Below are 15265 nucleotides of genomic sequence, written 5' to 3'. Positions count from 1 at the left end.
CCAGTTTCTGGAAGACACCTTCTTCGAGCAGTGGTACAGGAAGAAGTCTGCATCCTTCAAGAAAAACATGATTTTCATGCAGGACAATGCTCCATCACACGTGTCCAAGTACTCCACAGCGTGGCTGGCAAGAAAGGGTATAAAAGAAGAAAATCCAATGACATGGCCTCCTTGTTCACCTGATCTGAACCCCATTGAGAACCTGTGGTTCATCATCAAATGTGAGATTTACAAGGAGGGAAAACAGTACACCTCTCTGAACAGTGTCTGGGAGGCTGTGGTTGCTGCTGCACGCAATGTTGATGGTGAACAGATCAAAACACTGACAGAATCCATGGATGGCAGGCTTTTGAGTGTCCTTGCAAAGAAAGATGGCTATATTGGTCACTGATTTGTTTTTGTTTTGTTTTTGAATGTCAGAAATGTATATTTGTGAATGTTGAGATGTTATATTGGTTTCACTGGTAAAAATAAATAATTGAAATGGGTATATATTTGTTTTTTGTTAAGTTGCCTAATAATTATGCACAGTAATAGTCACCTGCACACACAGATATCCCCCTAAAATAGCTATAACTAAAAACAAACTAAAAACTACTTCCAAAACTATTCAGCTTTGATATTAATGAGTTTTTTGGGTTCATTGAGAACATGGTTGTTGTTCAATAATAAAATTAATCCTCAAAAATACAACTTGCCTAATAATTCTGCACTCCCTGTATATATATATATATATATATATATATATATATATATATATATATATATATATATATATATACAGGGAGTGCAGAATTATTAGGCACTCCCTGTATATATATATACAGGGAGTGTTAACTCATCCTCAGCGTGTGTGCTGTATCGGCGTTCCGGTGGCGCAAATGCGCATGCGCCAATGGCCCACCACGGCAACCCGTATAGGACAAAAGTCTAAAAAGCAAAGTGAAATCCGTTGTTGATGCATAATATTCAAAATCACTGAATACAATTAGTACATTAAATCTCAGTTACAATTACAACATATGTAAACATCACTTTTCATTCCATCTTGAAAAATACACTGCATGGCTACTAATCCAGAAATTTTGTTAGACAAGTTGTATAAGATTTTTCTCCTACTTGTGTAACGTTAGTTATACCCACATCAGCATAACAATATACCACATCAACTGATTACCTCATATGCCTGACATGCTTTATGAGTGACCTGGAATTTATTTTAAAGGCTTAACGCACGTACAGCAGTAGGGTGCAATATAATAGCCCCACACAGCTGACAGTATTCAGCACTATTAGCGTACATCTCACCATCTAGTTAACACTCATCCCGTTGTCAGTACTTGACCAAATGTGTCCTCATTATGCTCAGTTATTCAATCTCACTAATAGCCCAATCCCAACCATAAACCACCTGGAATGATCGCATTTAGTATATAGCTTTAACGCAAGAGATCACTTCTCAGCTAACTAAGTACACTTTCAAAGTGCATGTTGATTCTTAAATCAGAAGCTACCCACGATGGAATATTGAGATAAGATCCTAAACCAGAGTGTACAGGGGCATGATATCATATTAGTATTTACTGCTAAAGTATGATCCTCTTCTAACCACATAATACATGGACCTTCTTACTAAGGGGACTATTGCAGATCCCATAATTACCCAGATATTAAATGGGTATGAACATAAATAACGTTACAGTGTACCCAGATCAATATTAATGCATAAGGTAATCATTCAATACTATGTATTGGTTAAATATATATAAGCATTAATATGATTAAACCATCCATCTGAATGCATTGGGTGTTAGTGGCACACCTGTAAAGCCTAGGTATGGAAATATATTGCATTGTAAATACAGGTAGCCCTCAGTTTATGCCGGGGTTAGGTTCCAGAAGGAATGGTTGTAAATCAAAACCGTTGTAAATTGAAACCCAGTTTATAATGTAAGTCAATGGGAAGTGAGGGACATAGGTTCCAGGCCCCTCACAAAATTGGCATAAGTAACACCTAATACATTGTTATAATTATATTTCTTGTTTGTTTGTTCACTATGGGAAGTGAAACATACAGGATTTCTTATAGCAATTATTATAGGAATTGACAAAAAATATGTATAGTGTTACAGGTTGGTTAACAAAATATGACTTTTGCTACGTTAACCTATCTGTATTAATATTTGCCAGCTAGATAGTTTCATCCTACAAACACTGTAGTCTGCAGTAAACTAATTAGGCAGGATTAAAGTTCAGGTTCATGCAATAATACTGTCCAGATATTCAGTGAGATATTGATCAAGGTAGATACTGAAGCGAATGAGATATAAGGTATCAAGTAATAGTATTGGTAAACATACGACCTGTTAATCAGTCCTGGAAACAGAGGTGTGCAAAGTTATATGAGAGACCGCGGAGGTTTGCGGCTTGCAGCGTGGAGCTGTGTGAGAATGGCTCCAGGCGGTAGCTGATGACGTCAGCGGGTAGCAGCCGATACTGGTCTGAGACAAGCTGAAAGTACAAGCTGCGGTTAGTAGCGAGAGCGAGAGTGCCGCTCTGAGATGCTGGGGAAATTAGGTGGAGCCGGATTGGCTCAGTTTCACACACAGTTCACTGAGAATTGCAGATAATCCAGCATAGAAGAGAGGCAAAGGTGTGTCTTAAATAGGCAGGTGCATTCATTAAAGGGGCAGTGAGCAGAGAAAAAAGGAAGGATCTGACATATCCCCCCCCCAAGAACACCCACAGCGAGGGTTCTAAGGACAAGGTCTTTCCGGATTTCTACGGTGGAAAAGTGAGACACACCTGGGGGCCGTGACTGAAGTAGCAGGTTCCCATGAGTCTTCAGAATGATCATACCCTTTCCATCGTACTAGATATTCCAAAACACCCCTTCGCCTCCTGGAGTCAAGAATAGCTTCTATCTCATATTCCAAATCCTGGGAAAGAACATGTGTAACAGAATCCACGGTAAATCTGTCGGAAAGACAGGGTTTAACCAGGGAGACATGGAAAGTCGGGTGCAACTTATATGAGTGAGGCAGTTGTAGAGTGACAGTAGCTGGATTCCTAACGGCAATTATAGGAAAAGGACCTATAAATAGCTTACTCATTTTCTTGGAGGGTGTATGTAAGCGCAAATTTTTTGTTGACAACCAGACTAGTTGTCCAACCTGGTAGACAGGTTGAGGCTTATGCCGCAAGTCATAATAACGTTTATGGGATGCTTGTGCATGTTTTATGTTGTCTCGAGCAACAGACAAGGTCTGGGAGATGTCATTCACAGTGTCGTTGACTTTAGGACAGGGAGATGGTGCATAAGGAAGGAAGCTGATTCTGGGATGGAGTCCATGATTGAGAAAGAAAGGGCTAAAGCCAGTTGAAGAATTCTTAGCGTTGTTGTAGGCGAATTCTGCCAGAGCTAGATGGTCAGCCCATTGATCCTGTTGGTTGGAGCAAAAGCAGCGGAGGTACTGCTCCAACCACTGATTGGTGCGCTCTGCCTGTCCATTCGTTTGTGGATGATACGAAGTTGTGAGCTTTTGAGTTACTTGTAGAGTATTACATAAATGTCTCCAAAACCGAGAGGTGAATTGTGATCCTCTGTCCGAAAGGAGTACCATAGGCAACCCATGTAATCTAACAACATTCCTGATAAACAAGTCGCAAGTTTGTTGTGCAGTGGGTACTCCTATAGCTGGTATGAAATGCGCCATTTTTGTTAGTAGATCAACTACTACAAAAATGGAGGTGTAGGACAAAGATTTTGGTAGATCGACAATAAAATCCATTGCGAGATGAGTCCAAGGGGTTTCTGGAACTGGATATGGTTGTAGAAGTCCCATCGGAGATTGATGTGAGGGTTTACACGTGGCACAAATACCACAATTTGAAATATAATCTTCTACAGAGGAAAGCATAGTTGGCCACCAGTAATTACGCTTAAGTAGCTCTAGAGTTTTTTGTATGCCTAAATGTCCCGTGAGTGGGGAATCATGATGAGCTCGTAGAAGAGAAATTCTATACTGAGGTGGTATGTATAGATGTTTACCATGGTAATATAAACCATCTGGATTTCTTTGCAGAAGATGAGTTGGTTTTGTGGAATCCTGATTTTGAGCTTTCTGGAACTGAGGATCTTTATGAACGAGTAGACCTAAAAAGTTTGATGAGGGAATAACTGTAGACGGGGTTTCCACATTAAGCGGTCTAATGTCTTTGCGGGAGAGGGCGTCAGCTTTGCCGTTTCGACTACCAGGCCTGTAGGTGATGAGATAATTGAATCGTGAGAAATAGAGATTCCAGCGGAGTTGTCTGGAGGAGAGAGTCCTACTTTGTTGTAAATATTGTAAATTTTTGTGATCTGTAATAACGATAATAGGGTGTAAAGCTCCCTCTAATAGATGTCGCCATTGCTCAAATGCAGTTTTGATGGCCAGTAATTCCTTTTCCCCTATGGGGTAATTTCGTTCAGCTGGTAGCATGAGCCTGGAAAGATAGGCGACAGGATGCATCACATCAGTAAGAGATTGTTTCTGTGACAACACTGCCCCCAGAGCATAATCCGACGCATCAACCTCTACAATAAATTGTAAATCTGGGTCTGGGAATTTAAGAATAGGTGCCGTGGTGAAGTCAACACCTTAATTCTATCAGTGCTATAAGTTCTGGGTTTTAGTTCAAACATCAAAAGACAAGCATTTCTAAATTCCTTAAACATTGCTCTATTACCACTAAACTTGTCAGGAAAAGACACCTGTGGTTCAGGATGTGCTTCTGAATGTGCAGTTTTAGTAGTATACATATCTCTAAGGCAATCTTTGAGCACCTGATTTTCAGTTTGCACATCTCTGAGAGTTAAATTTACAGAATCCATACGTTGAGTTAAAGTGGCAATTTGGTTTGCAATTACTGTCATATCCATAGTGCTATACCTGTATTTAGATGCTGGATTATACTGTTATAATTATATTTCTTGTTTGTTTGTTCACTATGGGAAGTGAAACATACAGGATTTCTTATAGCAATTATTATAGGAATTGACAAAAAATATGTATAGTGTTACAGGTTGGTTAACAAAATATGACTTTTGCTACGTTAACCTATCTGTATTAATATTTGCCAGCTAGATAGTTTTATCCTACAAACACTGTAGTCTGCAGTAAACTAATTAGGCAGGATTAAAGTTCAGGTTCATGCAATAATACTGTCCAGATATTCAGTGAGATATTGATCAAGGTAGATACTGAAGCGAATGAGATATAAGGTATCAAGTAATAGTATTGGTAAACATACGACCTGTTAATCAGTCCTGGAAACAGAGGTGTGCAAAGTTATATGAGAGACCGCGGAGGTTTGCGGCTTGCAGCGTGGAGCTGTGTGAGAATGGCTCCAGGCGGTAGCTGATGACGTCAGCGGGTAGCAGCCGATACTGGTCTGAGACAAGCTGAAAGTACAAGCTGCGGTTAGTAGCGAGAGCGAGAGTGCCGCTCTGAGATGCTGGGGAAATTAGGTGGAGCCGGATTGGCTCAGTTTCACACACAGTTCACTGAGAATTGCAGATAATCCAGCATAGAAGAGAGGCAAAGGTGTGTCTTAAATAGGCAGGTGCATTCATTAAAGGGGCAGTGAGCAGAGAAAAAAGGAAGGATCTGACATACATTATTTTTAAATCTTTGAAATGAAGACTTTAAATACTAAACAGCATTATAAACCTAATAAAATAATCACAAAACACAGAATTTACTTGCATTTTTCTGCAAACAGTTCTTTCTAAGCATTCCAATCTGGACTGATTTATAGACAGGAAGATCTTGTTCTTTTGCAAGCTGCTCGATAGCTCAGGTCTGGTTAAACTTATTAATTTCAGCTTGCTTGGCTTGCATATCTTTGCTGCAACACAAGTGGACAGCTCCACCTACTGGCTATTTTAATCAATGCACTTCTTCTCAATGCTTTTCAATAGCAGTCACATGATTGAAAAAAAGGTTGTTATTCTGAAACGGTGCAAATTTAACCGTTGTAAACCGAGGGCCACCTGTATTACATTATTAATAGCTTATCCACTAGCTAGAACACACATTTACATATTTAACCATCAGTATATCAATCCTATAGGAAACATTGTAAGTACATATTGGTATTAAGTCCTCTAGGTACCAAAGTCTGAAGTGAGAAGATCCATCTGCTCTCTTTCTGTAGTAAGAGTCTTGCTCTATCCCCACCCCTAGATAGTGGTGGGACATGATCGATGATCATATATTTGAGTTCAAATGCAGAATGTTTGGCCATCAGGAAGAGCTTAGCGACCGGCTGATCTGCTTTGCCCGTTTCTAGGGCACTTCTTATTGCACATCTGTGATTGGCCATGCGGGTCCTAAGATCATCATTAGTTTTACCTACATAGTACTTCCCACAGCTACAGTGTAACAAATACACTACATACCTGGTAGCGCAGGTTAACCGAAACCTGATGTTGAACCTCTTATTGGTCCAGGGATGTGTAAAGAATTTCCCTTGTGTTAGGTCATTGCAGGTTGTGCACCCGCTACATCTAAAGTATCCAATTTTCGGTTTTCCCAACCAGGTTCCTGGGTTACAGCTGGCCTTGAAGTCTGGTCTCATTAGGATATCCCTTAGTGATCTTCCCCTCTTATACCCTATCCGTGGGGCCTCACATTTGTAGAGTGGGAGATGTTTATCACTCTTGACTGTTTCCCAGTTTTTTCTCAGGCTCATCTGCGTTTCCCATTTGTCAGGGGTAAATGTGGTTACAAAAGTTAGTCTCTTCTCGTCAGTTACATTTGGTAATTTCTTTTTGAAGGCATCATCCTGGGTTAATTCCTCTAATTCTGTCATAGTGGATTGCAGATTCTTCTCATAGTACCCCCTATTTCTGAATCTCTCATTCATGTCTAATAGCTGTTCTTTTCTTAGAGTGCTCACAGAGTTATTCCTTATCACCCTTTTGAGTTGTGATTTTGGCAGAGCTTGTTTCAAGGCAGGTGGATGACAATTATCTGCTCTAAGCAGAGAGTTTCTATACGTCTCTTTGCTGTATAAGGAGGTCTCCAAGTGTTGTTCTTTCTTAAAGATTCTGAGATCCAGAAAATCTATGCTTGAATTTGAAGGTCATCTTGAATTTTAGATTATTAGTAGTTTGATTCAGGGTATTGAACCATTCCTCCAAATCCCCTTGTGTCCCTGACCAAATCAGGAACAGATTAGTTTTTAGATCTTCAAATTCAGACATATAAAAGTTGGCATAGGATGGGGCCACATTGGACCCTATCACCGTTCCAGCTGTCTGTAATCTCTGCTCAAATTTGAAGTAGTTGAGAGTTAGACAATACTCAAGGAGTTGCAATAATACCTCAGTAGGCGGACCTATGTATGGATAGCGTTTCAGGTGTGTTAGCACTGCGGCTAGCCCCCCGTCATGGGGGATCATTGTGTATAGCTTGTTACATCCAGAGTAACCTGGATGTCATCCTCGGTCATATTCAGCTCTTCTTTGAGCAATTTGATTAATTCAATAGAGTCCAGTAGACTAGTTGTTGAACACCCAATGAAACCCATTATCTATACACTACCAAAAGTCCATAAGGATTCAACCCACTCACCAGGATGCCCAACCATCTCTGCTAGAGGATCATTATTGCAAACACTGGCTAGTTTGTGGACAGCTATTTACAATCTATGGTCCACAATATACCTTCATTTCTACTGGACTCTATTGAATTAATCAAATTACTCAAAGAAGAGCTGAATATGACCGAGGATGACATCCTGGTTACTCTGGATGTAACAAGCTTATACACAGTGATCCCCCATTATGGGGGGCTAGCAGCAGTGCGAACACACCTGAAACGCTATCCATACGTAGGTCCGCCTACCGAGGTATTATTGCAACTCCTTGAGTATTGTCTAACTCTCAATGACTTCAAATTTGAGCAGAAATATTACTTACAGACTGCTGGAACGTCGATGGGGTCAAATGTGGCCCCATCCTATGCCAACCTTTATATGTGTATATACTGTGTATATAGACAATGGCGAAATATATGCACTAAAGAAACAAAATTGGCTAAGGCACAAAATTTCTGTGAAAATCTGAACAATAACATATCTAACCCTAGAAAGTTTTGGAAACTCATAAATAACTTACAAAATCCACCAATCCACTCCCAACCCTCCACTGTCAATGTGGATAACCAAAACCTGCAACTCCCCTTAGAAGTAGCAAATACTCCACCACCCTGATTGACAAACTAATAAATGGCACGCATCCTGAAGCTACAAATGTGGATCAGGCCCCACTAAAACAGCAAAGACCCAATATAGAGAAGTTCAATTTTAGACCTGTACCCACCAATGTCGTTAAGAAACACCTTAATAATCTAACAATGAAAAACCAGTCTGGACCTGATCAAATCCCAGCAATGCTGTTGAAGCTCAGTGCGCCGGCAATTGCTAAGCCTGTCGCAACCCTAATTAACAAATCCTTGGTGTCTGGATACATACCTAAACTCTGGAAAACTGCAAGAGTAGTGCCTATTCATAAAAGTGGGGAGTTAACCTTGGTTTCTAACTATCGCCCTATATCATTGCTCCCAGTATTGTCAAAAATCTTAGAAAAATGCGTCCATACGCAATTATGCGAGTATTACCAACTTTCTAACTATCTGACCCCTGATCAATCAGGTTTTCGACCGAATCACTCCACTACAACTGCCCTCCTAAAAGTTTGCAACGACATCCAAACTGGCATGGAACAAGGAGACCTAACTGGAGCTATTTTCCTTGATTTTGCTAAGGCTTTTGACACAGTGGACCACAACATACTACTGCTCAAACTAAAAAACTCTCGTATTGCTGATCGTCCGTTAACCTGGTTTAGATCATATGTATCGGATCGATCACAATATGTCTCTGTTTCTAACAGTGACTCCCTCCCTCTCCCAGTCACGTGTGGTGTTCCCCAAGGTTCCATTTTCGGCCCTTTACTATTCACATTATTTATAAATGATTTGCCTTATGTCTGCAAATCCTCAACTGTACACATGTACGCAGACAACACGGTAATCTATGCAAACAAATCTGATCTGCCGCAGCTTGAGGCAGTGCTCCAAGACCAGTTCACAGAGGTAGAAAAGTGGATCTCAAAAACAAACTCTTCCTAAACACTGACAAAACTGTCACAATGATCTTTGGAACTGGGCCTAAATTACACAAATTACAAAATCCCCATCTACGCATCAAAACAAAATCCAATTGCACGCTAACCGCAGTCCACTCTTTCAAATACTTGGGTATGTTCTTAGACCCTAATCTATCTTTTGGCCTCCACCTAGAAAAGCTTGTATCTAAACTTTATCCAAAATTAGGTGCCCTGTATAGAAACAAATCTTGCCTCAGCCCTACAGTAAAGGAGAAGATTGTACAGCAAATGCTGATGCCTATCATGGATTATGGGGACGTAGTATACGCACCTGCACCGCAAACTCACCTTAATAAACGTAATACATTGTATAACTCGTTCTGCTGCTTTGTGCTACAATGTAACTATAAGACCCACCATTGTGACATGCTAAAATAACTAAACTGGCTGACACTTGAATCCAGACGCACCTTCCATCTTTCCTGCCTTGTGTTTAAGGGCCTTTCTAGGAAGCTCCCACCCTACCTGAGCTGAATGCTCTCCCTGGCTATTTCCATCCTCCTATAACCTCCGATCCAGTACCAGCACATTATTTAGCTTGCCTCAATACAAAAAGAAAGCAGCTCGATCCTCCTTTTCCTACCGAGCGCCACAGTTATGGAATGACCTCCCACACACTTTCAAATCTTCCCCAAGCCTAATATCCTTTAAGAGATCCCTCTCTACATATCTCAAAACAGAATGCACCTGTCATGGTTGATTATATATTTCTTACCTGTTCTATGTAAAAATTTTGCATCTATTGTGTATTATTATTGTTTTTGAATTTTATTGTACCCTATTGTATCAATGCAATGTTTTGTGGACCCAGGACATACTTGAAAACGAGAGAAATCTCAATGTATCCTTCCTGGTAAAATATTTTATAAATAAATAAATATGTCTGAATTTGAAGATCTAAAAACTGACTGTTTCAAGGATCACAGGATCCGATCATTTTGACGGTACATAGATGATCTGTTCCTGATTTGGTCAGGGACACAAGGGAACTGGATGAATGGTTCAATACCCTGAATCAAAATACTGATAATCTAAAATTCAAGATGACAACTTCAAATTCAAGCATAGATTTTCTGGATCTCAGAATCTTTAAGAAAGAACAACACTTGAAGACCACCTTATACAGCAAAGAGACAGATAGAAACTCTCTGCTTAGAGTAGATAATTGTCATCCACCTGCCATGAAACGAGCTCTGCCAAAATCACAACTCAAAAGGGTGATAAGGAATAACTCTGTGAGCACTCTAAGAAAAGAACAGCTATTAGACATGAATGAGAGATTCAGAAAAAGGGGGTACTATGAGAAGAATCTGCAATTCACTATGACAGAATTAGAGGAATTAACCCAGGATGAGGCCATAGAAAATAAATTACCAAACATAACTGACGAGAAGAGACTAACTTTAGTAACCACATTTACCCCTGACAAATGGGAAACGCAGATGATCCTGAGAAAAAACTGTGAAACAGTCAAGAATGACAAACATCCCCAACTCTACAATTACGAGGCCCCACGGATAGGGTTTAAGAGGGGAAGATTACTACAGGATATCCTAATGAGACCAGACTTCAAGGCCAGCTATAACCCAGGAACCTGGCTGTGAAAAAACGAAAATTGGATGCTTCAGATGTAGCGGGTGCACAACCTGCAATGACCTAACACAAGGGAAATTCTTTACACATCCCTGGACCAATAAGAGGTTCAACATCAGGTTTCGGTTAACCTGTACTACCAGGTATGTAGTGTATTTATTACACTGTAGCTGTGGGAAATACTATGTAGGTAAAACTAATGATGATCTTAGGACCCGCATGGCCAACCACAGATGTGCAATAAGAAGTGCCCTAGAAATGGGCAAAGCAGATCAACCGGTCGCTAAGCACTTGCTGATGGCCAAACATTCTGCATCTGAACTCAAATATATGATCATCGATCATGTCCCACCACTATCTAGGGGTGGGGATAGAGCAAGACTCTTACTACAGAAAGAGAGCAGATGGATCTTCTCACTTCAGACTTTCGTACCTAGAGGACTTAATACCAATATGGACTTACAATGTTTCCTATAGGATTTATATACTGATGGTTAAATATGTAAATGTGTGTTCTAGCTAGTGGATAAGCTAATAATAATGTAATATTTACAATGCAATATATTTACATGCCTAGGCTTTACAGGTGTGCCACTGACACCCAATGTATTCAGATGGATGGTTTAATCATATTAATGCTTATATATATTTAACCGATACGTAGTATTGAATGATTACCTTATGCATTAATATTGATCTTGGAACACTGTAACGTTATTTATGTTCATACCCATTTAATATCTGGGTAATTATGGGATCTGCAATAGTCCCCTTAGTAAGAAGGTCCATGTATTATGTGGTAAGAAGAGGATCATACTTTAGCAGTAAATACTAATATGATATAATGCCCCTGTATACTCTGGTTTAGGATCTTATCTCAATATTCCATGGTGGGTAGCTTCTGATTTAAGAATCAACATGCACTTTGAAAGTGTACTTAGTTAGCTGAGAAGTGATCTCTTGCGTTACAGCTATATACTAGAGCTGCAACAACTAATCGTCATAATCGATAATAATCTATTATGAAAATAGTTGTCAACGAATCTCATAATCGATTAATCGATTAGTTGGTTTGCAATTAGTTGGTCTGTGCACAACACCAGCTGCTTCACTCCAATGAACTCCTGCATATGGTATTGTGTTCTATGGTTATGTCCTTAGCCTAAAGGACGTCTACTTTTCACTTTTTCAGGACAGTATACGTTTATAACTACCCCTGGCTTATGTGCAACCCAGATAAAATAGTCATCATTTGGATTGTTTATATTAAATCTGGTGATTTGGAACTATGCTTTTCATGATATAGTGCCAAGCTTGTTGTTTACACCTTGCCCCTAGTTTGATGGGAGTTATTTAAATTGATGTGCACTATTATCTGTTTGCACAATTATTAGCATATTGCTTGCTATTGCTGATTATATGTACTGTATAAATAAATGTGTAAGGCTTTTTCCTGTTATTGATATACAGTCCTTAGCGCTTCTGATTTTGTTTTTTATTGTTTTTTTATATTTTTAATAAATTATGATATGTACCAGATTCAACCTTTATAAGTATATATTCATTATTTTTAGAGCGGACTAGATATTTCCCCTAAACTTATAGCTGGTTATTTACCATTGCATATAGATATTCAAGATATTTTTATGCTAGAATGAAGTCAAGGGTTACTTTATTGAGAGGTCCCTTGCCAAGGTAGAAAACACTTAGCATTGGTGAAGAGCTAACAAATATAAATATCACACTTTGGTGAAATTGGCAAAACCCTACTTATACACCTCAACAGCCTTTTCTCTGCTGCAGGAAATATAGCTGCAAACAGAGAACCAGCCTTAGCCAGAAGCATGTGGACATGTTGAGATGTTTGCATTTCAATGCAAAGTTTCTGAAAGAGTGAATAACAGAATGTTATTAACAGTGATAGTCTAACTCTTTCTAGTTCTACCTCTTTTCAAACAGTTTGTGGTTTGGTTTTGTTGAATAATAAAACTGTGCTCTGCTGCTTAAAAATTGAAGAAACAGTTGTGTTAATGTAAAGTTTTCGTCTGAAGTTTATATTTGTAACACTCATTATGTGTATTTTATTTAAAACATAGAAAACTATTATTGATTCTCTTTTTATCCGATTAGTCGATTAATCGAAAAAAATAATCGGCCGATTAATCGGTTATGAAAATAATCGTTAGTTGCAGCCCTACTATATACTAAATACGATCATTCCAGGTGGTTTCTGATTGGGATTGGGCTATTAGTGAGATTGAATAACTGAGCATAATGAGGACAGGTACGTTTGGTCAAGTACTGACAACGGGATGAGTGTTAACTAGATGGTGAGATGTACGCTAATAGTGCTGAATACTGTCAGCTGTGTGGGGCTATTATATAGTACCCTACTGCTGTACGTGCGTTAAGCCTTTAAAATAAATTCTAGGTCACTCATAAAGCATGTCAGGCATATGAGGTAATCCAATCAGTTGATGTGGTATATTGTTATGCTGATGTGTGTATAACTAACGTTACGCAAGTAGGAGAAAAATCTTATACACACGCTGAGGATGAGTTAACACGGTGTGGGTATATATGGGGGTAAGTCTGTTTTATTATCATGTCTTTCATGGTCTGAGGAAGGGGTTAAAACCCCGAAACGTCACATTAAAGTGGATTATTTGCTTTCAATACCGGAGAGTGCCTTGATATTTTGTGGGGTTTAGATGAGACTGTTTAAAGAGCACCCTAGAAGCTGAAAAAAACGTTTGGGAGTGCTGGTCTATATTGTAAATAAATGTATTATATATTTAACACCCCTCTACACATTAATGTGTTGTTACTAGAACATCACAATTATTTTGCTTTCGATGGTCTGGGGTTGTCATGTCTTGTTCAGAGAGGAATTGCTTAGTATTTCGGAGCTGGCCTGAACTTAATAGGCCGGATCAGAAAGATATACTACAGTAAAGTTCTACTCTGAGAAAAGCATTACTGGGCTAAAAATAAGCTGCACCCAGGTGGTAAATCACCATAGAACAAGCTAGCAATGTTATTGAGCTGGTTGTTTGTTCCTGAGAGTGAGCTTCTCTTTGTATGTTTTATCTCTCTCTAAAGAAAGAAGAGGGAGATTAGTCAAAAAATAAATGAAGGCAAAGCTGCTTATTTGAGCATCGATGTATTAGTATTTAGTTACTTGTTATTTAACCCAACATAGACCTTTATATAGGCATAAAAAAACACAAACACTTCTAGCTCTTATTTTTCTTTTTATGGCTAACTTGGCTTTACTTCTTGTTATTTACATTTGCTAATCATTTAATCTCCCTATATATTTAGATTAAAAAAAAATTGATATCAATATCAGTAGCTTATTTTCGGACAATCAACAATGTAATTTTTTTTATAGTAATTAGTAAAGAAATCATAACACCCTTTGAGATACCAGCAGCATGACCTCCCAACATTTCCTAGAGGTGTTCTGGGATAGAGAGATAAGGGGGGCTTGTGGCCCATCAGTGTTTTGTGGGCGGCGTTGCAAAATGAGGGGTGGAGCTAAGTCAGTTTGTCATTGGCGGTGACTGAATCTGCTCACTGGAAACCAGCCCTGATTGGTTAAGATGTAGAAGGAGCAGCAGGCAGGCCCTAAATTGTGACAAATCCCACAAGATCAGACGTTTAGAGGTTTGAAGTATATCGTAGTCATAGTACTTAATTCTCATTGCATGCAACTCATTGGTAGAATTTATACAGCTGTATAACTGAAGTGTTCTGTAGTGAAGCAAGAAAAGTTTGTTTATTTTCTACATTTTATAATCACTATGACATGAACAGCATTGTTGATACAGAGGGACTTTAATGCCCTTTGAATCTAAATGTCTGCCTGTTCTCAACCTTTACTGTAAATGATTCATATTTGTCTTTTTCTTTTTCCAGCTTCCTGAAATGACTCATATTCAGACTCAACGGCCATGGTTGATGTTTTTCCTGCAAAATACAGGACTGATTCTTGGATGGCTTTGCCTCTTACTGTTAGCAATTTATGAACATAAAATTAAACTATGAAGCTTATGCTAAGGGCTGATAAAGTAACGTTTAATACATTGTTTTCATAATTGTGTTCTGTTTCATTCTGTGCATTCTTTGAGAGATTAATATCTTTTTTTTTTAAAATAAATAAGACACCAATATATCAGAAATGTTGTCTCTAGATGAACAATGCTGACAGCTTTCTCTCCACTGAAAACTAAGGGGCCGATTTATTAAGCCCCGTATGGCTCCTAATGCTGCTGTTTCCGTGCAAGCCTTCAGACTCGCCAGAAACAGGAGTTAAGGTGCAGCGGTCTTAATGCCGCTACTCCTTAACTCGTCCGCCAGCTCTGGGGCGGAAGACAGCACTCCCCCTGATCACATACGATCAGGTAAATTGACACCCCCTGCAAGCGACTGATTGGCCACAAATCTGCA

At 39.1% G+C, this 15265-nt stretch overlaps 1 protein-coding gene across 1 annotated transcript in view; it reads left to right on the top strand.

The window, feature by feature from the left end:
* Positions 1 to 14966, top strand: part of SLC39A12 (solute carrier family 39 member 12) — a 256970-nt gene extending 242004 nt beyond the window's left edge. The window contains exon 13 of the mRNA XM_053715702.1: positions 14735 to 14966. Within this exon, the coding sequence (XP_053571677.1) occupies positions 14735 to 14863 (129 nt within the window). The 3' untranslated portion in view covers positions 14864 to 14966. The remainder of the gene's footprint in view (positions 1 to 14734) is intronic.
* Positions 14967 to 15265: the final 299 nt, after the last annotated feature.

This window comes from Bombina bombina, chromosome 5 (assembly GCF_027579735.1).
Source record: "Bombina bombina isolate aBomBom1 chromosome 5, aBomBom1.pri, whole genome shotgun sequence".
NCBI classification, from domain to species: domain Eukaryota; kingdom Metazoa; phylum Chordata; class Amphibia; order Anura; family Bombinatoridae; genus Bombina; species Bombina bombina.
This window is presented reverse-complemented; position numbering and strand designations above follow the sequence as displayed.